The 25,481-nt window shown below is 33.9% G+C and overlaps 1 protein-coding gene across 1 annotated transcript; it reads right to left on the bottom strand.

Moving 5' to 3' along the window:
* Positions 1-1,797: 1,797 nt before the first annotated feature.
* LOC100978938 (UDP-glucuronosyltransferase 2A3) lies at positions 1,798-25,203 on the bottom strand. Its single transcript, XM_003805532.6, has 6 exons — positions 24,445-25,203; positions 18,681-18,829; positions 5,965-6,096; positions 4,492-4,579; positions 3,883-4,102; positions 1,798-3,429 (listed from the first exon to the last, which is right to left on the bottom strand). The coding sequence occupies exons 1-6, from the start codon at positions 25,157-25,159 to the stop codon at positions 3,150-3,152; spliced, it is 1,584 nt and encodes a 527-aa protein (XP_003805580.2). The 5' UTR covers positions 25,160-25,203; the 3' UTR covers positions 1,798-3,149.
* Positions 25,204-25,481: the final 278 nt, after the last annotated feature.

Here is a 25,481-nt window from a genome sequence, read left to right as displayed (position 1 = left end):
CAATTTAGTTTTTGTATTATTTAGCTCCAGAATTTCTATTTGGTTCCTTTCTATACTTTTTATGTCTTATTGATACTCTTATTTCATATATGTATTATTTTCCTGATTTTTAAAAATGTGTCTGTGTTCTTTTAGCTAATAGAGCATCTTTAATTATTTTTGAAATTTTTGATAGGTATTTAATATATTTTGAATTTTTTGACAAGTAATTAATAGATCTTTGTTCATTCAGGCTATAAAAAATGTTTATTTTGTTCCTTTAAATGGGTCATGCTTTCTAGTGTCTGCATGTTTTGCATTTCTTTGTTTAAATTTTGAGATTTAAAGAAACACCCACATCTCCAAGTCTTTATGTACTGGCTTAGTGTAGGGGAAGACTTTCATCTATCACCCCAGCTAGAGATTCTGGGAGCTTGGCAAACGTTTCCAAGAGCTGTATCCTCTCAGGGCTTTTGAATGAAATTACCAAGTTAAATAGGATTTTTTTGTTTGTTTGTTTTCAGGATTTTGTAATATTTTGCTTTCCCTCTTGCCATTCTGTAGTAATAATGCAGTTTTTTTGCTACTGCTTTAAACTACCACACTGCCTTTATTCCCAGGCATTCAAAAGCTGTGGTTTCTATAAGTGATTTAAGTTCGGTGACAGAAATCAGACCCTTGGAATGTCCCCTAAGGAGCCAGAAAATTAGACCACATTTCACTCTCCTTTCACTCCTGTGGGAAATGTGATGACTAAGGATATTTTTTTCCTGATTGTGTAATACTTTACTGGCTAGAGAAGGATCTATAGAGAGTTTATGATACAACACTTCTTAAGATATTTCAATAAAATTCTTCTTGGCTTTGCTCTTTTCTGGGGTGCTGTAATCTTTTCACTGGTTTCTGGGATTATCACCATGGCAATTTGGTCTATATGATGTTGTTAAGTCTCTTTCTGCATGGGGAAACAGGGACAGGGCATTCTTACTCTGCCACCTTTAAAACAACAATTTTGCCACCACACCATGTGCAAATTTTAAAGACTATGTGATGAAAATATGGGAATTTGCTGTTATTTGCTAGGTTTAGAAGTGAGATTCTAGGTAATTATTAAAAATTCCTTTGAGATTTCCTTTGTTTGCAATAATTGATATAATTTAAAAAAACAAAAGGTGATATTACCAGAAAATTTCTGAAATAAGATGAGATCAAATAGCATTGGTTTGGTGACTTTATATCATTTATTTGACCTTTGTTGGATACTTAGAATGTGTTAATTAATTTATACACTTTAAAATTTATAACACACACATATAGGATTGTAATTTAATTTGCATCTCATCACACTATGCTCAACCTAAAGTGAACATGGTCCAAAGGTTTGTTAATATGTTAGTGGTGTGAAATTTAGAATATTTATGCTGGGAGCTTCTTACAGGGAAGACAGAACAAACCTGGGCAGGCTCCTGGTTAGAAATTGCTGGTTAAGATAGAACATACTACAACGGCAAGGCCAATTGGATTCTGATTGCAACTGATCTCAAAATTCAATGCCAGATTGATGAAGGAGAGTCTTATGAGCAACAGCTATTGAGAGGCAGAGAATCCCACATACAATGAACGTCCAACCTAAAAAGCTCCAGAGTGTTAGCAGGCTCCACTCCAGAAATGGCTTCCCACCTGTCACAGCATGTTAATCAATTACTGTGTTTAATTACAGAGAAAAGATGAGGCTTAAAACAGATATAATCAGCTTTTCCTAGATTATAATAATATTGTAAAAGTCAAAAAACATATCAGTGTAAAAACTTAAGAAACTTTCAAAACAGTAAACAATTTTATTTATATTTATTGTATACATACACAAGAAAAATACTTATATTTATTTTTATATCATCATTTTAAAATTGAAATTAATTTGTAGATATACCTAATCAACATCTGTAAGAATTTCAAAATTTTCAAAAAGCCAGATGAGCCAATTTATTTATTTAAAACTATTAATAGGCATACACTAAGATTATATGACAGTAAAAAAATGAAAAGATTAACATATTTGCTTATTAGTGTAAACATTATTACACTATATTTAGCTTTGTGTAGAGCTTTACATATCAAAATATTTAATATATAATACTATTTGTTATGCAGGTTTTCTAATACCTTAAATTTTTACTATGTAAGCAATTATTTGATGAAATTACAATTCTCAAAGATTGAGACTGAAAAGCAGTTCACTGATCTTACTTTCAGAACAAGCATCTCTTTATTTTTCTACAGTAAATTATACTTTTGATTATAGAGATAAGAATTATGAGTATTCATCATTTTTAAAGAATAAACATATAAATCTTCCTTATTAAGTGTACTATCAAATAAATTTTATAAACTCAGTAATTATCACCATATATTTCAAATGGTTACTAATCCCCAAAATAATCTGTTCACCTTGAATATCTTACTGACATTTTCTCTATGTGAGAAAAAAAATAGTTTCTTTTGTTATTTGATGGCAATCATGAGAAAGGTCTTTTTATCATCAAGAAAACAGAAAAAAATATTGGTTGAGTGATGGCAGAAATGTAGGCCATGACATCTAGATGAGGTCTATGGAAATACAGCAAACTTTTCTAAGCGTAATGCCATGTCATCATTATTAGCAATTTATTTTCTGAGATCACTGATGCTGGCTATGTAGAAGGGCTTATTTAAATTGAAAAAGAAACATCATTATGTTTCTCATAGCCAGCTAATCTCATAGAACACTTACCTGATTTGTGTGGTTTACTGAATTTTGTGAATTTTACGTTTTTTACTTCTTTGTATCCATGTGTTTGGGCACACACCAGGAATCATCATATTGCATGTCACCCTATCACTTAAGGTTATAGAAGTAATGACATCATCAAAACAGTCATATCAGAAATAGGAAAATTTAGATGTATTCATGTCCTTGTGTCACAAAGTGAGAGAAGAGAGTAAAGACACCTAGGAAAATACAACGAAAGAATGAGATATACTCACAACTTCATGATCGTGGAATTCTAGGCTATATAGCTAAGATAAAATAACAAAATAGATAACATAAAAATAGCAACGTTTTCACCAAATTCTATGTGGCTGGAATTAACAGGATTACCCCATCAGGTCTTTCTTGAATTTGGAAAGATCTATTCCCTCTTTTCTATCTTTCTAGTTTTATTAAATTTTTGACAGGAAAATAAAAAACATTTTGTGAACAAGAATATAGCAGTTGCCACACAGGCCATCAGGAACCCAATCACATCTATAGAGTAGTGCTGGAACCAGGTGAGGTCATGGGCCGCTGATCGCAGGTGCTTGGCTCCTTTGTGGCGCATGACAAACTCGATCCAGAAGACTGCTCGATCTAGGGGCTTTACAGGTTGATCATGGTGAATTCTTGATAATCTCATAGCATTCTCTTTATAACTGGAAGGCAAAAACACACATAGAACTTAGAAAGTTGTAGTTTTGTTTTCATAAAAGATAGGTAGATAAACCGTAGTATATGTTATGCAAGCCAAGAACTTGTTCAGTAAAAGATTGATTCTGGTTGAGACATGAATATTGTTGGTTACATAGTATTAAACAGATATAGTGGAGAGACTGAAAAAGTATATTCTTAACAAAATGGGGTAAAATTAAGATGTGAATAAAAGCTTAGTAAATCAGTTGTTAACTTAAACCTAATATTTCCATGAAGAAAGTTTGACACTCTATGAACTACAATTTCCACAACTATTCCAGTAACAAGGTGATGAATGACTCAATATTGTGGAGTAAAATCCCTTAACATGTCTACCAGGATGATATTTAACATTTTCTGGTATAATGTATAACATAGTCAATGTTAGATCAGTCTGTACAAGCAGTAGTACTTACGAGGAATTGGTAATGACTGTTCTCAAAGCCCTCAGTAAATCTTCGCTTGTCATAGTTTTGAAGTTTATTTCTACAGCTGCTCCTTTGGCCTTCATGTGAGCTATGTTATCAAGCTGATCACCATATATGGGAACTCCCACCATAGGGACCCCATGGTAAATAGCTTCATAGATCCCATTCATTCCACCATGAGTGATAAAAGCTTTGGTTTTGGGATGACCTAGTGTGTAAATTGGATGAGAAATGGTGAGATATTTTATTCTAAACTTTTAAAATTATTTAAAGACTACAGATGGGAATTATGAGATAACTCACTGAAGCGTACAGCATTTTATTTAGAAGGTGAGCACATGGAGCATTGCTACTAAAGATCATTTCTGTCTTCAGAAAAATAGGCATTAATTCCTTCTGAATTTCCTGTCACTCTCACCTTAACAATAGAAAGTGTGACTCTATACAATTTTAGTCAATCCTTTAATTATATCTGCTTCAAAAGAGTAAGTAAAATAAAGTTTTATAATTTTAGATCTTTGCTGAATTTGCTTGCTGTTTAACATTTATTCATTTTTTCCTCATCTAGTTCATATTTTTACTTTCTCATAGACCTACCAAGAAGGTCATTCTGGGGTATCCAATCATACAGCCGAGTATTGGCTCCTAATGTGGATGGTTTTTTTCCTTTGTACCTCCATAACACCTATGGAAGAAACACATGTATTTCACAGAGTGAACCACAGGATATTAGCATTCTAAGGATGTAGATATAGTTATAAATTATAAACTCATTGTACTTCAGGTGATGGTTGAGACAGGGGTGTGTAGAGCTACCATGTAAGGACTGAAAGATACAGTAGGACGTTTTACAAAGATCTTTTAAAATAATGTGTACCAGTTGCCTATTAGGTATGCTATTATTATTTTATTATCAATTAAAAATATTTGAGAATGAGAATACCAAAGAATATTTAAAAAATTAATTCAGCAGTGGCTAATCTATTTTTATATAAGAATTAAAAATTTTATAAGTACCTGATCTGTGTGTCATTTTAACTCATGGAGCCAATCTCATTCTACCATCAAATTTACAGTTCCCTGCAGATAAAAATTTGCTCTCAATTATGTGTGTCTTTTGGATAATCGGGTGTCTTTTCTTCTCTATTTCCTTCCTGGCCTCTTTCTTCTTATATTTAATTGTTTTATTGAAGAAGAATGAGCTAGAAAATTACTTATGTTCCACTGTTCAATGATAAATTTTCTTTGAGATTGTACCTTTTTTTTACACAATTTTTATTTGTTGGACACCTATACAAATTTTATACATTTGAAAACAAAGAATGGCATAGATGTTTCAAACTACTTAACAGATAATTTCATAATTAAAATTATAATATTTCAAATTCCTAATTAGTATGCTTGCCTTTATTGAGTTTGAAGTATTTTAGCTAAATATAAAATGAAATATCTTTTGGATAGTTTATATATAGCACTATCTAAAGTGTGAAATTCTAGAATTACAGTAATAAAAAAGTTAAAATTAGTGGAGTATCGTAAATAATTACATTACTTAAATAATTGTTACTATACTATAATTGTAATTGACATTTTACTTTTGAAACTTCTAATTATTTAGAAAGACTACATTAATCTGAGCTTTTATTTCTAAGCAAAACTACCCTGAATACAGTTTTTATACACACAAATATGAGAAGATATTCTTGAGATTGATTCTTCTTTATTTTTTTAATATCAGTTTTCCTTTTTCTGGTCCTTTGAAATAATACATGTCAGAATTTTTTTTGGAATCATTGGCACACATTTTTAGAATTCAAATCCTAAAATATAAGGTAGGGCTTAATTTATTATATCTATTTTATTATAAACAAATGACAATCAAGAAAGTTGTTTCCAGTAACAGCAAGACTCAGTAGGCAAATGATCAGTTATGCCCATGTACACTACTATAATGTCTTACGAATTTTGGTACCTGTTATGCTAAGTGGAAAATGAGATCCAAGACCCAAATAAAACCATACTGTTTCATTATGTGAATAGCTGCTTATCAGGATTGGAGGTTTTACTGACCTTCTGTGGGATCTGGGCAAGGGCGGAAGCAATGATATTAGCCTTTTCTTCTGTAACATTTTGAAATATTGACCCCAGAGAAAACACCACAATACCATCTTCCCCTGAACTCTGGACAAAATTTTCCATTTCCTGAAGATAAAAATTTATCTGCATTACAGAGGCGTAATATAACAAAAATTAAAATAAAGGTTACTTACACTTCTAAAATAAAGACTTGAGAAATTATTAATGTGTAGTTATATTCTGTCCCTATATGCTGACACACAGAACTATCTAGTCTCTTTAAAGGACAGTCTATGTATAAAACATATGGCTTAAATACGTAATCATTCATACTAGAAAAGGCGCACAACCAAAACAGTATACAAAAATTTTCAGTAATGAGTACATCTCTTTTCATGTCTGTGTCACGTAGACACAAAATCCTAAAACCAAAATAATTTGCTAAAATATAAAATTATTTGAGGACTGACATCAGCGAGATGGTGGAATAGAAGACGTCCAGCATCAATCGCTCTTAAAAGTACAACTAGCAACTATTCAAATATAAAAATACCACTCTGAAAGCACCAGAGCTCAGAAGAAAAGTGAAAAATCTTATGGGTTCATGGAAATTAAAAAATCCATGACCAGAAAGAAGAAAGATCATTGTGCTGCATCATCCCATTCTCCAAACCAAAATAGCATCACTCGCAGAAAACTTCCCTGTACCTGCAATTACACAGGTGGAAGAAAATAGTTGCAACTGGACATTCAATCTCCATATCAGTGTGTGAATCATTGTGAGAAGCCTTCTTTGTTCCATCCCACAGGAGGTATTAGGAGTGTCAGAAGGGCTGAACCACCTGAGTTGAATTGGAAGCAAAGAGCAGAAGCACTAATCACAGCAAATGGCAAACAGATCTTGGCAGATGCTTTGTGGTCCTATCAGCAGGGAATTCACTGATGAGGACCTAGCCAGCACTACAGTAGTACAGGAGGCACAATCAAAGGGAAGGCTAGAATCTTTGGTTAGATTTTACAAATATCCCAGGTGCTCATGAAGAGCATTTCTCTGACTCAGAAACAACTATCAGGTTAGTAACTAAGTTCCAGTTATTTCTTAAGCCTTCCTCAACTCAGAAATTACTACAGGTTTGGGTTTAAGTTCTGGCACAGCATTATGTTTTCATGGTCATGATAAGTCTTCCCCAGACAGGAAAACAACAGCATGGAAGAGATTTAGCTCTACTGCACTATTTAGGTTTTGCTATTAACTATAAGCTCTCTTCAGAACAGAAAGAATCCTCAGGGCAGTGATTCAGCTCTGATATTAAGCAGTACACATTTAACACCACTGCATATCACCTTAAAAAGCTGAATCAGGTGGTTATCTTTTTAAATATGTAGACATCAATATAAAGAGCAAGTACCGTTAAAAAAAAAACTGGGAAGTATGACATCTCTAAAATAAACCAATAAAGTTTCAATAATGCACCAAAAGATTTGAAAATGCTTAAATATCCGACATCAAATTCACAATAATCTCTTTGACAAGTTCAGGAATCACATAAACTATAAATAAAAAAAAAAGAAACTTGGAAAATAATGCAAACATAATATTAGACAATTGAGGAAGAAATCAGAATAATAAAGAGGAAAGTCTACAACAATGAACACACACATCAAAAAAGTAGAAAGATCTCAAAAAACAATTTATGATAACATCTCAAGAAATTAGAAAACAAGAACAAGGAAACTCAAAATTATTAGGAAAACAAGATATTTAACAAAGATTAGAGCAGAAATAAATGAAATAGAAATAAAATACTATATGGAAAATCAGCAAAATATTGAGTTAGTTGTTTGAAAAGATAAAATCGACAAAGCTTTAGCAAGGTAACTGAAAACATAACAAAACGAAACAAACCAGAAAAGACACAAATAAAATGGGAGATTACAAAGAGACAAAGCAAATCGGGCATAGAGGCTCATATCTATAAACCCAGCATTTTCAGAGACAGAGGCTGAAGAATCACTTGAAGCCCAAAGACTGAGAATAGCTTAGTAAGAACCCATCTCTACAAAATTTGAAATAAATTAGCCAGTCTTGATGGTGTATGCCTGTCTCAGCTACTTAGGAATTTTGAGGTAGAAGGATTGCTTAAACTCAGGAGTTTGGGTTTCAGTGAGCTATAATAATGTCACCACACTCCAGTATGCATAACAAAGTGACATTTCATCTCTAAAATCTTAAGGATTCTTAAAAAAAAGGGAAAAAATGACACTAGAAATAAAAAGGACTATAAAAGGCTTCTATGGACATGTATATGCCAATAAATGGAAAAATCTAGGAAAATAAACAAATTAGTGGACACATAAAATAGGACTGGATTATGAAGAAATAAAAACAAGGAGAAATAAATAATGAGGAAGAAGTTTAAATCAGTAATAAAGTCTCATTAAAAAAGCCAGTGAGCTAAGGTCTTCACTATGAAATTCAACAAAATTTAAAGAATAATTAATAACACTTTTTCTCACTCTTCCAAACCATCAAAAAGTCAAAAAGGCAAAAACACTTCAGTATCATCTTGTGAGGCCAGCATTACCCTGATCCCACACCAGACAAGGAGGTGTGTATGTATGTGTATATATATATATGCATAATATATTTGCTTCCAGAGGAAGCTGTATTTGCTGTTCTTCAGCCTCTTCTGGTGATACCAGGCAAACAGGGTCTGGAGTGGACCTCCAGCAAACTCCAACAGACCTGAAGCTGAGGGACCTGAGTGTTAGAAGGAAAACTAACAAACAGAAAGAAATAACATCAAAATCAATAAAAAGGACATCCACACCAAAACCCCATCTGTAGGTCACCAACATCAAAGACCAAAGGTAGATAAAACCACAAAGATGGAGAGAAACCAGAGCAGAAAAGCTGAATGTTCTAAAAAGCAGAGCGCCACTTCTCCTCCAAAGGATTGCAGCTCCTCACCAGCAATGGAGCAAAGCTGGATGGAGAATGACTTTGATGAGCTGACAGAAGTAGACTTCAGAAAGTCTGTAATAACAAACTTCTCTGAGCTAAAGGAGCATGTTCTAACCCATCGCAAGGAAGACAAAAGCCTTGAGAAAAGGTTAGACAAATGGCTAACTAGAATAAACAGTGTAGAGAAGACCTTAAATGACCTGATGGAGCTGAAAACCATAGCATGAGAACGTCGTGACACATGCGCAAGCTTCAATAGCTGATTTGATCAGTTGGAAAAAAAGATATCAGTGATTAAAGATCAAATTAATGAAATAAAGCAAGAAGACAAGTTTAGGGAAAAAAGTGTAAAAAGAAAGGAACAAAGCCTCCAAGAAATATGGGACTATGTAAAAAGACCAAATATATGTTTGATTGGTGTACCTGAATGTGATGGAGAGAATGGAACCAAGTTAGAAAACATTCTTCAGTATATTATCCAGGAGAACTTTCCCAACCTAGCGAGGCAGGCCAACATTCAAATTCAGGAAATACGGAGAACACCACAAAGATATTCCTTGAGAAGACCAACTCCAAGACACATAATTGTCAGATTCACTAAGGTTGAAATGAAGGAAAAAATGCTAAAGGCAGCCAGAGAGAAAGGTCAGGTTACCGACAAAGGAAAGCCCATCAGACAAACGGTGGATCTCTCAGCAAACCCTACAAGCCAGAAGAGAGTGGGGGCCAATATTCAACATTCTTAAAGGAAAGAATTTTCAACCCAGAATCAGATATCCAGCCAAATTAAGCTTCATAAGTGAAGAAGAAATGAAATCCTTTACAGACAAGCAAATGCTGAGAGATTTTGTCACCACCAGGCCTGCCTTACAAGAGCTCCCGAAGGAAGCACTTAACATGGAAAAGAACAACTGGTACCAGCCACTGCAAAAACATGCCAAATTGTAAAGACCATCAATGCTATGAAGAAACTGCTTCAATTAATGGGCAAAATAATCAGCTAACATCACAATGACAGGATCAAATTCACACATAACAATATTAACCTAAAATGTAAATGGGCTAAATGGCCCAATTAAGAGACACAGACTGGCAAATTGTATAAAGAGTCAAGAACCATCAGTATGTTGTATTCAGGGGACCCATCTCACATACAGAGACACACATGGACACAAAATAAAGTGATAAAGGAAGATCTACCAAGTAAATGGAAAGCAAAAAAAAAAAAAAAAAAAAAAAAAAAAAAGCAGGGGTTGCAATCCTAGTCACTGATAAAACAGGCTTTAAACCAACAAAGATCAAAAGAGACAAAGAAGGTCATTACATAATGGTAAAGGGATCAATTCAACAAGAAGAGCTAACTAACCTAAATATATATGCACCCAATACAGGAGCACCCAGATTCATAAAGCAAGTCCTGAGAGACCGACAAAGAGACATACAATAATAATGGGAGACTTTAACACCCCACTGTCGTTATTAGAAAGATCAAGGAGACAGAAGGTTAACACGGATATCCAGGACTTGAACTCAGCTCTGCTCCAAGCAGACCTAGTAGACATTTACTAAACTCTCCACCCCAAATCAACAGCATATACATTCTTCTCAGGACCACATCACACTTATTCTAAAATTGACCACATAATTGGAAGTAAAACACTCCTTAGCAAATGTAAAAGAACAGAAATCACAACAGTCTCTCAGACCACAGTGTAATCAAATTAGAACTCAGGATTAAGAAACTCACTCAAAACTGCACAACTACATATAAACTGAATAACCTGCACCTGAATGACTACTGGAGAAATAATAAAATGAAGGCAAAAATAAAGATGTTCTTTGAAACCAATGAGAACAAAGATACGAAGTACTAGAATCTCTGGGACACATTTAAATCAGTGTGTAAAGGGAAATTTATATCACTGAATGCCCAGAAGAGAAAGCAGGAAATATCTAAAATCGACACCCTAACATCACAATTAATAGAACCAGAGAAGCAAGAGCAAATACATTCAAAAGCTGGTAGAAGACAAGAATTAACTAAGATCAGAGCAGAACTGAAGGAGATAGGGACACGAAAAACCCTTCAACAAATCAATGAATCCAGGAGCTGGTTTTTTGAAAAGATCAACAAAATAAATAGACCACTAGCAAGACAAATAAAGAATAAAATAGAGAAAAATCAAATAGACACAATAAAAATGATAAAGAGGATATCACCACTGTTCACATAGAAATACAAACTACCATCAGAGAATTTTATAAACACCTGTATGCAAATAAACTAGAGAATCTAAAGAAACGGATGAATTCCTGGACACATACACCATCCCAAGACTAAACCAAGAAAAATTTGAATCTCTGAATGGAACAATAACAGCCTCAGAAATTGAGGCAATAATATCCTACAAACCAAAAAAAGTCCTGGACCAGATGGATTCACAGCTGAATTTTATCAGAGGTACAAATAGGAGCTGGTACCATTCCTTCTGAAACTATTCCAATCAATAGAAAAAGAGAGAATCCTCCCTAACTCATGTTATGAGGCCAGCATCATCCTGATACCAAAGCCTGGCAGAGACACAACAAAAAAAGAGAATTTTAGACCAATATCTCTGAGGAATATCACTGCAAAAACCCTCAATAAAATACTGGCAAACTGAATCCAGCTGCATGTCAAAAACCTTTTCCACCATGATCAAGTTGGCTTCATCCCCGGAGGCAAGTCTGGTTCAACATCCACAAATCAATAAATGTAATCCTTCACACAAACAGAAACAACGAGGAAAACCACGATTATATCAATAGATGCAGAAAACGCCTTCAACAAAATTCAACACCCTTCATGCTAGTAACTCTCAATAAACTAGGAATTGACGGAACACATTTCAAAATAATAAGAGCTATTTATGACAAACCCATAGCCAATATCATACTGAGTGGGCAAAAACTGGAAGCATTCCCTTTGAAAATTGGCACAAGACAAAGATGCCCTCTCTCACCACTTCTATTCAACACAGCATTGGAAGCTCTGGACAGGGCAATCAGGCAAGAGAAAGAAGAAAGGATATTCAATTAGGAAAAGAGTAAGTCAGATTGTCCCTGTTTGCAGATGACATTATTGGATATTTAGAAAACCCCTTCATCTCAGCCCAAAATCTCCTTCAGCTGATAAGCAACTTCAGCAAAGTCTCAGGATACAAAATCAATGAGCAAAAATCACAAGCATTCCTATACAACAATAACAGACAAACAGCCAAATCATGATTGAACTGTCATTCACAATTGCTACAAACAGAATAAAATACCTAGGAATCCAACTTACAAGGGATGTGAAAGATCTCTTCAAGGAGTACTACAAACCACTGCTCAATGAAATAAAAGAGGACACAAACAAATGGAAGAACATGCCATGCTCATGGATAGGAAGAATTAATATCATGAAAACGGCCATACTGTCCAAGGTAATTTATAGATTCAATGCCATGCCCATCAAGCTACTGATGGCTTTCTTCACAGAATTGGAAAAAACTACTTTAAAGTTCACATAGAAGCAAAAATGAGCCCGCATTGCCAAGACAATCCCAAGCAAAAAGAACAAAGCTGGAGGCATCATGGTACCTGATGTCAAACTACATTACAAGGCTGCAGTAACCAAAACAACATGGTACTGGTATCAAAACAGATATACAGACCAATGGAACAGAACAGAGGCCTCAGAAATAACACTACACATGTGATCTTTGACAAATCTAACAAAATCAAGAAATGGAGAAAGGATTCCCTATTTAATAAATGGTGTTGGGAAAACACGCTAGCCATATGTAGAAAGTTGAAATGGATCCCTTCTTACATCTTATACAAAAATTAATTTAAGATGGATTAAAGACTTAAATGTTAGACCTGAAACCATAAAAATCCTAGAAGAAAACCTAGGCTATACTACTCAGGACTTAGGCCTGGGCAAGCGTTTCATGACTAAAACACCAAAAACAATGGCAACAAAAGCCAAAATTGACAAATGGCATCTAATTAAGCTAAAGAGCTTCTGCACAGCAAAAGAAACTACCATCAGGGTGAACAGGCAACCTACAGAATGGGAGAAAATTTTCGCAATCTACCCATCTGACAAAGGGCTAATATCCAGAATCTACAATGAACTTAAACAAATTTACAGGAAATAAACAAACAACTCCATCAAAAAGTGGGCAAAGGATATGAACAGACACTTGTCAAAAGAAGACATTTATGCAGCCAAAAGACACATGAAAAAATGCTCATCATCACTGGTCATCAGAGAAATGCAAACAAAAACCACAATGAAATACCATCTCATGTGAGTTAGAATGGCAATCATTAAAAAGTCAGGAAACAACAGATACTGGAGAGGATGTGGAGAAATAGGAATGCTTTTACACTGCTGGTGGGAATGTAAATTAGTTGAACCATTGTGGAAGACAGTGTGGGGATTCCTCAAGGATCTAGAACTAGAAATACCATTTGACCCAGTTATCCCATTACTGGGTATATACCCAAAGGATAGTAAATCATGCTACTATAAAGACACATGCACACATATGGTTATTGTAGCACTATTCACAATAGCAAAGACTTGGAACCAACCCAAATGTCCAACAATGATAGACTGGATTAAGAAAACGTAGCACATATACACCATGGAATACTATGCAGTCATAAATAAGGATGAGTTCATGTCCTTTTGAGGGACATGGATGAAGCTGAAAACAGTCATTCTCAGCAAACTATCACAAGGATAGAAAATCAAACACTGCATGTTCTCACTTTTAGGTAGGAAGTGAACAATGAGAACACATGGACACAGGGCGGGGAACATCACACACCTGGCCTGTTGGGGGCTGGGTGGCTGGTGGAGGGATAGCATTAGGAGAAATACCTAATGTAATGATGAGTTGATGCGTGCAGCAAACCAAAATGGCACATGTATACCTATGTAACTGACCTGCACATCCTGCACATGTACCCTTGAACTTAAAGTATTTTATATATATATAAAACTTAAAGTATTATATATATAATATATACATATATAATATATACATATAATATATACATATATACATATATAATATATACATATATAATATACACATATATACATATATATAATATATATATACACACACATATATAGCATAGATATCATCACCAAAACAGTATGGCAGTGGCATGAAAACAGATACATACACCAATGCTATATAGAATAGAGATCCACAAAATAAATTTATGCATTTACTGCTGCCATAGTATGGATATTTGAGCCCTCCACACTTCATGTTAAAATTTGATCCCCAATATTGGGGGTAGAATCTAACAGAATGTGCCTTTGTCATGGAAGCAGATCCCTCATGAATAGATTAATCCCCTGCCTGGGAGGCGAATTTTTACTCTATTAGTTCCCAGAAGAGCTAGTTGTTTTACAAAACCTGGCACTCCCTCACATCCCCTCTTTATGGTTTCCTCTCTTGTCATGTGACCTTTGCATATACCAGCTCATGTTTGCCTTCTACCACAAGTGGAAGCATCTTGAGAACCTTACAGAGGCCAAGCAGAAGTCAGTGCTGTGCTTCTTGTACGGTATGCAGAACTATCATTCAAATAATTCTATTTGATAGATAAATTTGCTAGTCTCATGTATTCCTCTATAACAACACAAATGGAGGAATATAGCAGCTAACTGACTTTTGACAAAGGTGCCAAGAACACATAATAGAAAAAAGGCAACCTCTTTGCTAAATGGTGCTAGGAAAACTGCATATCCACATGCAGAAAATGAAACTAGACCTCTATCCCTCACCATATACAAAGTAAGTAAAAATGAATTACAAAGTTAAATATAAGGCCAAACATTATACAACTACTAGAAGAAACTGTAGGAGGAATGATTTGTGACATTGGTCTAGGCAAGGATTTTTTTGGATAGGACTTCAGAAGCACAGCCAACAAAAGGAAAAGTAGATAAATGGGTTATATCAAAGCATTGAGCTTGTGCAGAGAAAATGAAGCAAACAACAGGGTGAAGAGACAATTCACAACACGAAAAATATTTGCAAACTATGAATCTGACAATGAGTTACTATCTCAAATATACATAGAAGTCACATCAGTCAATAAAAATAAATTACTAATTTGATTAAAAAATAAGCAAAAGACCTGAATAGACATTTCTCAAAAGAAGACTATCAGTGACTAAGAAGTATAATTACAAAATGCTCAAAATCACTAATCATCAGGGAAATGCAAATCAAAACTACAATGAGATATCACATCACCTCTGTTATGGCTATTATCAAAAGGCAAAAATAACAAGTGCTAGCAAGTATGCAGAGAAAGAAGATCTTTTATAAACTGTTGAGGGAAATGCAAATTAGTACAATTAGTAAGGAAAACAGTATGGTAATTCCTCAAAAAATGAAAATAGAACTACCATATTATACAGCATTTCCATTACTGGGTGTATATTTAAATAAACTAAGAAGTCATAGAGATATCTGTCCTTCTATGTTTACATCAACATTATTCATATACCCAAGGGATGAATCAACTTAAACATCCATTAATGAAGAAATACATAAAGAAAATATGGAAAAAATTTACATATATATATATGTCCATTCCATTGGATATATATACACACATTTGAAAATCTCTCTCTCTCTCTCTCTCTATATATATATATATTCAATGAAATGGATATGTATATTGTGTGTGTTTATATGTATAGATATATATTTCTATTCCATTATATATATATCCATTCCATTAGATATATATAAGCTTTATTTCTATTATATATTAACTTTTTTATAGCTCAATAGCATTCCACTGGAGAGATATATATATATATACATTTTCCAATGTTTATATATATATATATACATTTTCCAATGTTTATATATATATATATACATTTTCCAATGTTTATATATATATATATATACATTTTCCAATGTTTATATATATCCATTTCATTAAACATATATTGGAAAAAAAAGAATGAAATCCTGTCATTTGTAGAAACATGAATGAACCTCCAGGGCATAATGTTAACTGAAATAATCCAGGCAGAGATAGCATGGTATCCCTTATATGTGGAATTAAAAAATGTATTCATAATAGAATTAGAGAGTAGAATTGTGGTTACTAGAGGTTGAAGAGATAGTAGGGAGGGCAATGAGAAATGGTGGATCAATGGATACAACGTTATAATTTGGAAGAATATGTTCTGTTATTATATTAAGTTGTTGGGTAACTATAGTTAATAGTAATGTATTACATATTTCAAGATAGCCAGAAAGGAGGTTTTTGAATGTTATCACCACAAAGAAATGATAAATATTTAGATGATGGGTTTATTATCTTGATGTAATTATTACACAACATTTAAATGTATTGCAATACCACAGCATTTCTCTTAAACATGTGCAATTATTACATGTCAAATTTAAAAAATAAAAATAAATATTTAGTGTAAGACAGCCCTAAAATATATCTCAATTAAACTTGTAAAATTATCCGCACAAAAGCTTTTACCTAATAAATTATGACTGTATGAATCTAACTTTTTTAAAAATATGACTTCTATGATTATTTCTATGAGTGTGTGTTTGTGTGTGTGTGTTTGTGTGTGTGTGTAAAACTGGGAGTGTGGGAATAAAGGGTAGAATGGCATGGGAGATTACCTAGAGAATGATGGAAATTGTCAGCTCTCCTTCTGTATCTCTATTTTAGATACAGATGCCATGGCTTAAGAGAGCTTGGTTTTCTGGTATAACTTTCCTGGTAAGTAAAATGATATTAATAATTAATAAATAAAATTATATTCATCAATACACATCTTACTATAAAACCAATAATTTTTCTGGAAATCCTACTGGCTCTGAAACCTTCCTTATAGGATTTTGATTATATTTCCATAAAATGGGAAATGAGGGTTTTCTTTTCACTCTGTAGTGATAGGTAAACCCAGTATTGTTACCATAGCTATTGTGGTAAATTCTTATACTTTTATGTTGTCTGGCTATGCATTTAAAATATAAGTTGAATTTTCCATACCAGAAGCAGGTCTTAGTCAACACTGACACCGTTTAAAATCTTCCACCTCCTTCCATTTCCTCAATGTGTTCAGTCAGGATTTTTACTTACACACTGCCTCCTGGTAACCACCCTATAGGACAACTAGACATAGCCTACTTGGGCTTGAATCACTGATCAGATTCTGTGCAGATATGCCGAAGTGACTACCTTTCAGTCTCAGAATGCCTCCATGGACTTTGTGCCTGCTTGCATTAAACCTACCAATTAAGGTTCCCCATTGGAAACCCACCTAGGTAGCACCCTGGATCCCAGTTAACATTTTGGCACATAGATCCCTCACTCTCTTTCTTGGTCTCCATTCATTGGTTGAATGTGTTTTTCCCAGAGAATTTTCTTCTTCCCAGTGGCCTTACAAGGGATGCTGAACTCTTTTCTCTAGAAATGGTCAAAGAAGACTGTTTCTGTTATTTTATGTGTTTGGTTAAGTTTCTCCCATGTTTTCTCACTTGACCAACACAAATATAACATCCGGCCTTGTCAGGGTTTCCTATAATGTGGTTACCTTTGTAGGGATAAAGAAGACATAGGTCATACAAGAGACACAGTGGTGTCTTCCAGTGTAAACAAGTTCCCTATAAGAACAATCTTGGTATAGATTGCACACTTAGGCATTAGGCTGTTCATCAGAAGAAAAAGTATCCCGTAAGAGGTAGATTATGAACATCCATGACTAAATATCCTAGAATCTTGTCAGGTCAAGGCTAGAGCTAATAGCCACTTTTGGGGCAGTGAACTCAAGACATACTTACAAAACTATTAAAAAACTATAACAACTATTACTCACTTTTACTTCTCAATATTGTTTCTTTCAACATTCCTTGAACTATAAATTTTTTCCTCTGATGATTTAGGAATATAGTATACAATTTTATTTTCACTCCAAAAGAAACCTGCAGGCTGCAAAATTATTTCTATGAGCTCTACTTTGTCCTGATAACTATCGATATTTAGATTTCTGTCCACAGAGGTTGAAATCTTGTTTTTCTCAAATGGCTTTTATTAAACCTCACCTAACATTCTCACGAGCTCAAAGTGGATAGTCACAACACAGAATTCATCATATAAATCACAAACAAGATGACTTCTAAGCACTTATTTGAGTAAAAGTCATCACTATCATTAAACACTTAAACTTTCCATTTATTGAAATTTTCTTTTATTTCTTGTCTTCCTTCATCACTTATTTTCTCCCACTCACCAACTCCTGTGGAATATATCCAATATGTCTCATGAAAATATGCTCATTTCTGTACTATCATGACAAATATCCTTGTTCATAAGCCCAATTTGATTGTGAGAAAGGCTAGAGCATTCTTTTTAGTGATCTTCATGGCTCCAATTCCCTATTAATTCAATTTATTATCCAAACTATTGTAATACTAGTATTTTAAAATCTATTCTAATCATGACATTCTTCTGCCTACTTTCTCAATATAATGCTGAAAAGACATATAATCACCTATAAGAGCTCCTGTGGCATGGAAAATAAATATGGAGCTGCAAACAGACGACATTCAACATCATCCTTCTATAACTAAGGTTGTAATCTTTCAAGGGAAAACAAATAATGTCATAAAGTACATAATATTCCTTAATACAATAGTCCTACCTTAGGCAAAGCTTTGGCAGGTTTACAGTGCAATCCTCCAACAAACTCAAAATTAGGTTGGTATGGTTGAGGAAATTCAAAATCCCAATATGTTCGTATTAGCCATATCTCAGCTTTTCCCACAGTCTCACATAAAGTAGTGGGCCTTCCTCAATAAAAGAAATAACAGATGAATTAGCATACAATTCAAATAAAAAATTGTATCACTAATTTTTCAGTAAACTATTAAGAAAAAAATAAGTTTAGGTCCTCTAGAACAACATGGCTTTTAGATGTCAAATGGAAGGGGGAATTAATGAAATAATAAAGAAGAAAAAAGAAAGAAAGGAAAAAAGAAGGAAGGACAGAGAAAGAAAGGAGGGAAGGAAGAAAGGAAGGAAGGAAGGAAGGATGGAGGGAGGGAAGGATGGAAAGAAGGAAGGAAGGAAGGAAAGAAGGAAGGAAGGAAGGAAGGAAGGAAAGAAGGAAGGAAGGAACAAAGGACGGATGGTTATATTTAAGTGTATTTTCACAACTTAAAGACACAAATCCAAAATGCAAATGAATTTATTACTCAGTTTTTCCTCTGCAAGTGAATTGCAGATGATAAATGAGTACCACAATATCTTCACCAAATAACATCTCTGTATTTTCTAATCTATAGTCAGGGGTATATCTTTCAATAATCCCACCAGGATCAGTTCCCTTTATCTTGCTGTATTGCATATCATTACTTTAATTAATAGGCTACTGTTTTATTAGGAGAAATTCCTTTACTGATTCTTACCCATGACAATATTCTTTTTGGGTTGTGAAGCACCTATGTACATGCTATGATAATCATACACTTACTTTAGTGTTTCTCTCAAATGATGTGTTTTGAAGGAAAACACATTTTCAAGATTTAATTTTAGGTTTTTAATCAGAAGAATGGCTAACTACAAATAACTAAGTAATTAGTATCTCTTTACAAAAACATATTTTCAAGTGATAAAAAGATAAACTCCATAAGAGAATTTGTTTCTCTTTAAAATTCTAATCAAAGTTGGTGGTGTTATACACCATAGTGTGGAGAGCCTCTTTTTAAGGTCATCACATTTTAATGTTTGAAGTTTTTTCCTAGGTCATAAATCCAAACGCCTTGAATTTGATAGTGAATAAATTTTACTGAAGATACTCAGTTTGAAGTTATCAGAAATTAGAATAGAGCCTTCTCTCAGCTTCCAAGCAAATGCATTTATGTCCTATAGATTTGTTGTTTTCTGTGCCTCATATGCTGCCTGCATTATCAACTTGTAGGTAATATTAATTAATATGATATTTGGTCTCATTTAAGAAAGACTCAGTTTTAAGCAATTGGAGTCATTCAATGTTTAAAGGATAAATACACAGTAACAAGGATAAAGATGATCAAAGGAAAGAAAATTAAATTTGCTTTTTATACTAATAAAATAATTTCACATCTTATTTGAAATGCCATACACACATATCTTGGAGATATTGCAAGATAAGTTGCAGTTCATCTCAATAAAAGGAATATGCCAATAAAGTGTTTCACACAAATTTGGGTCCCAGGACATATAAAAGTTATGTTAACCATACCTTGTAGGCTATTAGCTGTGCAATATCATCACGTTTAAAAAGCAATGCACATACCTTAGTTAAAAGTATGGCTAAAAAGTGCTAATAATAAGCTGAGTCTTCAGCAAGTGAGGTTTTTTATTTTTATTTTTTCTGGTGTAGGGTCTTGCCTCAGTGTTGATTACTGTTGATTGATCAGGGCGGCTGGACAATTTTTAAAATTAGACAACAATGAAGATTGTTGCATGAATTGACTCCTCTTTTCATGAAAGATTTCTCTGTAGCATATGATGATGTTTCACAGCAGTTTACCCATAGTAGAATTTCTTTCAAAATTTGAGTCCATTCTCTCAAACCTTGATGCTGCCTTATCTACTAATTTTGTGTAATATTCTAAGTCATTTGTAGCCATTTCAACAATGTTCATAGCATTTTCACTCAGAGAAGATTCCAACTCACAAAACCAATTTCTGTGTTCATCTATAAAAAGCAACTGTTTAAAAAGCACCTCCTCATCGGTTTTACAGGTTTTAGTTTTATCATGATATTATAGCAATTTAGACAAACCTTCAGGCCCACTTATAATTCTATTTCTTTTTTCATGACCACCCCATCCCCAGTAAATTCTTCACATGATGTCTTCAATCCCTCAAAATCATCCAGGAGAGTTAGAATCAAATTTTTTCCAAACTCTTGTTAATGTTAATATGTTGACTTCCTCTCATGAACCATGAATGTTCTTAATGGAATCTAGAATGAAAAATCCTTTTGAAAAGGTTTTCAATATACTTTCCCCATTAGTAAGAGCTATAGCCTTACAAAATATAATTCTTACATAAGACTTGAAAGTCAAGGCTATATGATCCATGGCATGTAAGATGGAGGTAATGATAGCAAGCAGTCAAACATTAATATCTGTACGTCTTAATCAGAGCCCTTTGGTGACCATGTGAATTGTCAATGAGCAGCAATATTTTGAAAGGAATCCTCTTTTTTGAGCAATAGGTCTCAACAGTGTGCTTAAAATATTCAATAAGCCATGTCATATACCGATGTGATATCATCCAGGCTTTGTTGTTCCATTGATATAACACAGGCAAAGTAGATTTAACATAATTATTAAGAGTACTCTATAATTATTACAAAAAGTAAATGGGCATTGGCTTTACCTTTGTCATCAGCTGCATTAGCCACTACAAGAGATTCAGCCTGTTTTTTTGTAGCTTCAAAGAAAAGCATTGACTTCTCTTCTCTAGCTATGAAAGTTTTAAATGGCATCTTCTTCCAACAGAAGGCTGTTAGGTCTACATTGAAAATCATTTGTTTACTGTAGCCACATTTACTGAGTATATTAGCTAAGTCTTCTGCATGACTTCCTATTGCTTCACATTGAACTTTTGCATCATGTAGGCAGTTTATTCCTGTAAACCTCATTAGTCAACCTCTACTAGCTTCAGTCTTTTTTCAGCACCTTCCTCTCCTCTCTGAGGCTTCATGCAATTGAATAGTTAACGCTTTACTATGTATTAGTTTTTAGCTAATGCCAAAACCTAAGGTGATGTTGTGGTTGGTTTAATTTTTTTTCTTTTCTTTTTTTTTCTTTTTTTCTTTTTTTTTTTTGGTAGTGGTTTTGCTCTATCACCTAGGTTGGAGTGCAGTGGAGCAATCATAGCTCACTGCAGCCTTGGACTTCAAACTTCTGGGCTCAAGCCATTCTCCCACCTGAGCCTCCCAAGTTACTGGGATTACAGATATGAATCACTGCAGCTGGCTAGCTAATTTGATTTTCTCTCTAGACAACTAAAACTTTCTCCATATCAGCACTGATAATGGTTATGTGTTCTTATCATTTGTATGTACACTGGAGTAGCACTTTTAATTTCCTCCAAAAACTTTTCCTTTGCACTCACATCTTGTTTAACTGTTTGGTGCAATGGTGTAGTTTTTGGGCTGTCCCAGGCTTTTTTTGTTGCTACAAAGGAATAACTGAGGCTGTCTAATTTGTAAAAGAAAAAGGTTTTTATTTGGCTCACAATTCTTCAGGGTATACAAGAGGCATGGCACCAACATCTGCGTCTGGTGAAGACCTCTGGTTTCCTCCACTCATTGAAGAAGATGTTGGGAGCCAGCAAGTGCAGGGATCAGATAATGAGAGATATGCAAGAGAAAGAAGGTGGATGTTCCTGGCTCTTTTTAATAATTATCTCTCCTGGGACCTAATAGAGTGAGAACTCACTCACCCATTTCCCCAGGGAGAGCATTAATGTACTCATAAGGAATCTACCCTCATGACCCTAACACCTCCCATCAAGCCCCACCTCCAATATTGGTGATCAAATTTCAACACAGGATTTTGTAGGGTCAAGCAAACCATATCTAAACTATAGTACTCATTAAACTTATTCCTTTATATTTTTGGTTTAAATTGAGAGACCTGCTACTTTTCTTTTCACTGGAACATTTAGAAGTCATTGTATGTTATATTACTGTGTCTCAGGGAATAGGGAGGCCTAAGAAGAAGTGGGATGGGGAAACGAATCAGCGGAGCAGTTAGTACATGCACAACATTTATAATTAAGTTTGCTGTCTTATATTGGAACACATCAAGGTGCCCCCAAGCTAATAAACGTGTAACCATCAAGGAACACTGATCCCAGATCACCGTAACAGACATAAAAATGAAAAATTTGAAAAAGCATGATAAATGCCAATATGTGATAGAGTCAAAAGTACACACTTGCTGTTGGAAATATTATGCCAAATTGATTAGCTTGATTCAAGGTTTTCAAAAACCTTTAATTTGTAAATTGCAATTTTTGTATAGGACAATAAAGCAATGTATAATAAAATGAAATACACCTGTGCGTAAGCACTTATGGAAATAAATCCATGAATTGAAATTGACTGATATCCCTTTTCCTATAGTCGTTTTAATATATACTCTTGATTTAGACTCACAATAGATAATTCTATAAAATATATAATAATCAATAATTTAGTAAGTTGGAGCTACATAATAAATATAGTTATTAAATGAATTTCTTACATATCAAGCTGCTCCATGATTTTTAAAGAATTGTTGGGGAATTTCTGAATGCATGGCCAGAACCCACTTTTGTTTATTGGAAAATGCTCTTTCACCCCTTTGATAACACTTTTGTTTTATTTTAAATTTCAATCTTGTCAGGGGGCTTTTACTATAATCCTATTTTACCAAAATTTGCCAGTGACCTCTATATAGCTGTACCCCTTAAAATTAATATCTGAATGTAGACTTGAGGCCAAGAGATTTGTATTGTTTACCTAGATCCATAAAGCCTGGTAGGCTATCTGCAGCTAGGCACAGCTTACTGAATGGAAAATTATTTAAAGCAAATCAATACATGTAAATTCAAGTCATGTCTAAGGCTAAGGACATTTGAAGTGGGATCCTCTGAATATTAGTTCTGTGAAACAGTCTATGCATAAGAATTCGTTGGAATACATTAAACAATATTTTAGTGTCGAATATAATTGTACCTTTTTTCATGTTTCTACATAATTCTCAAACATATTTGGATAAAAACATGTCTTGCATTGACCAGCTCTGATCACAACTATATGAAAATTGCAAAGCAAAACAACTTTTTATCAGTAAAGCAAAGAAATAAAAATAAGTCAAATAGGTGTATATCAGTAAAGTAAAAATTCTACTATCTTATGCCCCACAAGACCGTAAGTCTTTCAACTTTTTATAATATTTTTTCAAGTTTTTGTGAAGTAATCACCTAAGAAATTAAAGAATTGTAGAAAATGTTCAATTTAATGACTTGAAAAATTAATTCAAAGAAGACATTCTGAAGATTTTCTTAAATACATGATGAGAGAGAAAATAATGATTAGCATTTTATTTCAATAGAAATTCTATAAAATTCAGACTAACAATCAGTGATTCTCAAAAATATGTGATGTTGATTTGCGCTATTTGGAGGAAATACAAAATATAATCTCTTAGTTATTGATGATCATTTTTAAGTATATTACTGGTATTAAGAAAGTAGGTTATCTTACGCTTAGAACAAATACACTTTCTTTATGAAAAACAGCTACAACATTTTCTAAAAAAACTGATTGACCTGCATATATATGTCATAGACAATGTATGACAATTTTTAAAAATATTTCTTTTGATAACTAAATTAAAAATAAAACAAAAGTTTCTTACCTAATGCCTTACTATAAAACTCTTCCCAAAAATGATAGTCGTAATCCTGAATCCAGAAGTAGAACAAAACTGAAAGCAATGAATTTTTTACTCTTTCCAGAAAGGTCATTCTGTCTGTTAGTCCTGTCATAGGCACAGGTACATAGGAAAGTGGAGCTGGAAGTTTCCCACAGCTTCGCTCCATATTGCCTCCTACAGAAATTCTAAGTGTGAGCACAAAAGGGACTGCAAGCAACTCAGCCATCAGGTCTCCACAGGGAATCACAGGGTCTATAAGCATTACATCGTAGTTGGTTTCCTGTAGCTTCTTCATAAGCGTCTGATTGTAGATAAAGCTCTCACACATCATTTTTAAAGTTCCTCTTATTTCAACAAAAAAATCATTTAATTTTATAACTGATTGCCAGGTTGGTAAGCCTGGCAAGACGTTCAGAGCTAGGTCAACAAATATTTCATTTTCTTCTGTTCTGTCCTGTGGCAGATGGACCACCTCAAATTTCAATGCAGAAGACTTCCTGTAGTCAATTAACAAAGACTTTGAGTGAGTCAATACTGTTACCTCATGGCCTCTCACTATGAGCTCTTCTAGAATGACCTTGACATTAAGCCAATGGCTCATGTCACAGGGCCACACCAGGACTTTCCCACAGAATCCACAGCCAACACAGAAGAGCTGCAGGAGCAGAAATACCAAAGCTGACTTGTCAGACCTCATGATGGCAGTTCCCTCACACACTGATCTGCAATGGTTTTCTAGTTACTAAGCAAGAAGTTGAAATGACAATATAAGCACAGAAGTTAAAAATTAATATTTTAAGAGTAAAGTTCACTGGTGGTTGCCAGTTTAACATGTACTGAAGGTATCAAAAAAATGCAATGTATCAGGGAAAAGTTGTTCCAACCCTCTAGAACTTAGAAATAAAATACATAAATATACTTTTATTACCTGGATTGATGATAAAGAAAAAAATTTTTCAAGTCTTTAGATTTAATAATTCATGTGCAGAAACATGCACACAATCACACTTACATTCATT

The sequence above is a fragment of the Pan paniscus genome, chromosome 3 (genome assembly GCF_029289425.2).
Source record: "Pan paniscus chromosome 3, NHGRI_mPanPan1-v2.0_pri, whole genome shotgun sequence".
NCBI lineage: Eukaryota > Metazoa > Chordata > Mammalia > Primates > Hominidae > Pan > Pan paniscus.
The sequence above is the reverse complement of the archived record's forward strand: the minus strand, read 5'-3'. Positions and strand labels throughout refer to the sequence as shown.

Excerpts from the sequence above, each read along its gene's own strand:
- LOC100978938 (XM_003805532.6), bottom strand. The coding sequence starts at position 25,159 with ATGAGGTCTGACAAGTCAGCTTTGGTATTTCTGCTCCTGCAGCTCTTC. Across the intron at positions 18,830-24,444 it reads GTTTTATAGTAAGGCATTAG|GAAGGCCCACTACTTTATGT; the intron begins GTAAGAAACTTT and ends TCTTTTATTGAG. Across the intron at positions 4,580-5,964 it reads TTGCCCAGATCCCACAGAAG|GTGTTATGGAGGTACAAAGG; the intron begins GTCAGTAAAACC and ends TTTCTTCCATAG.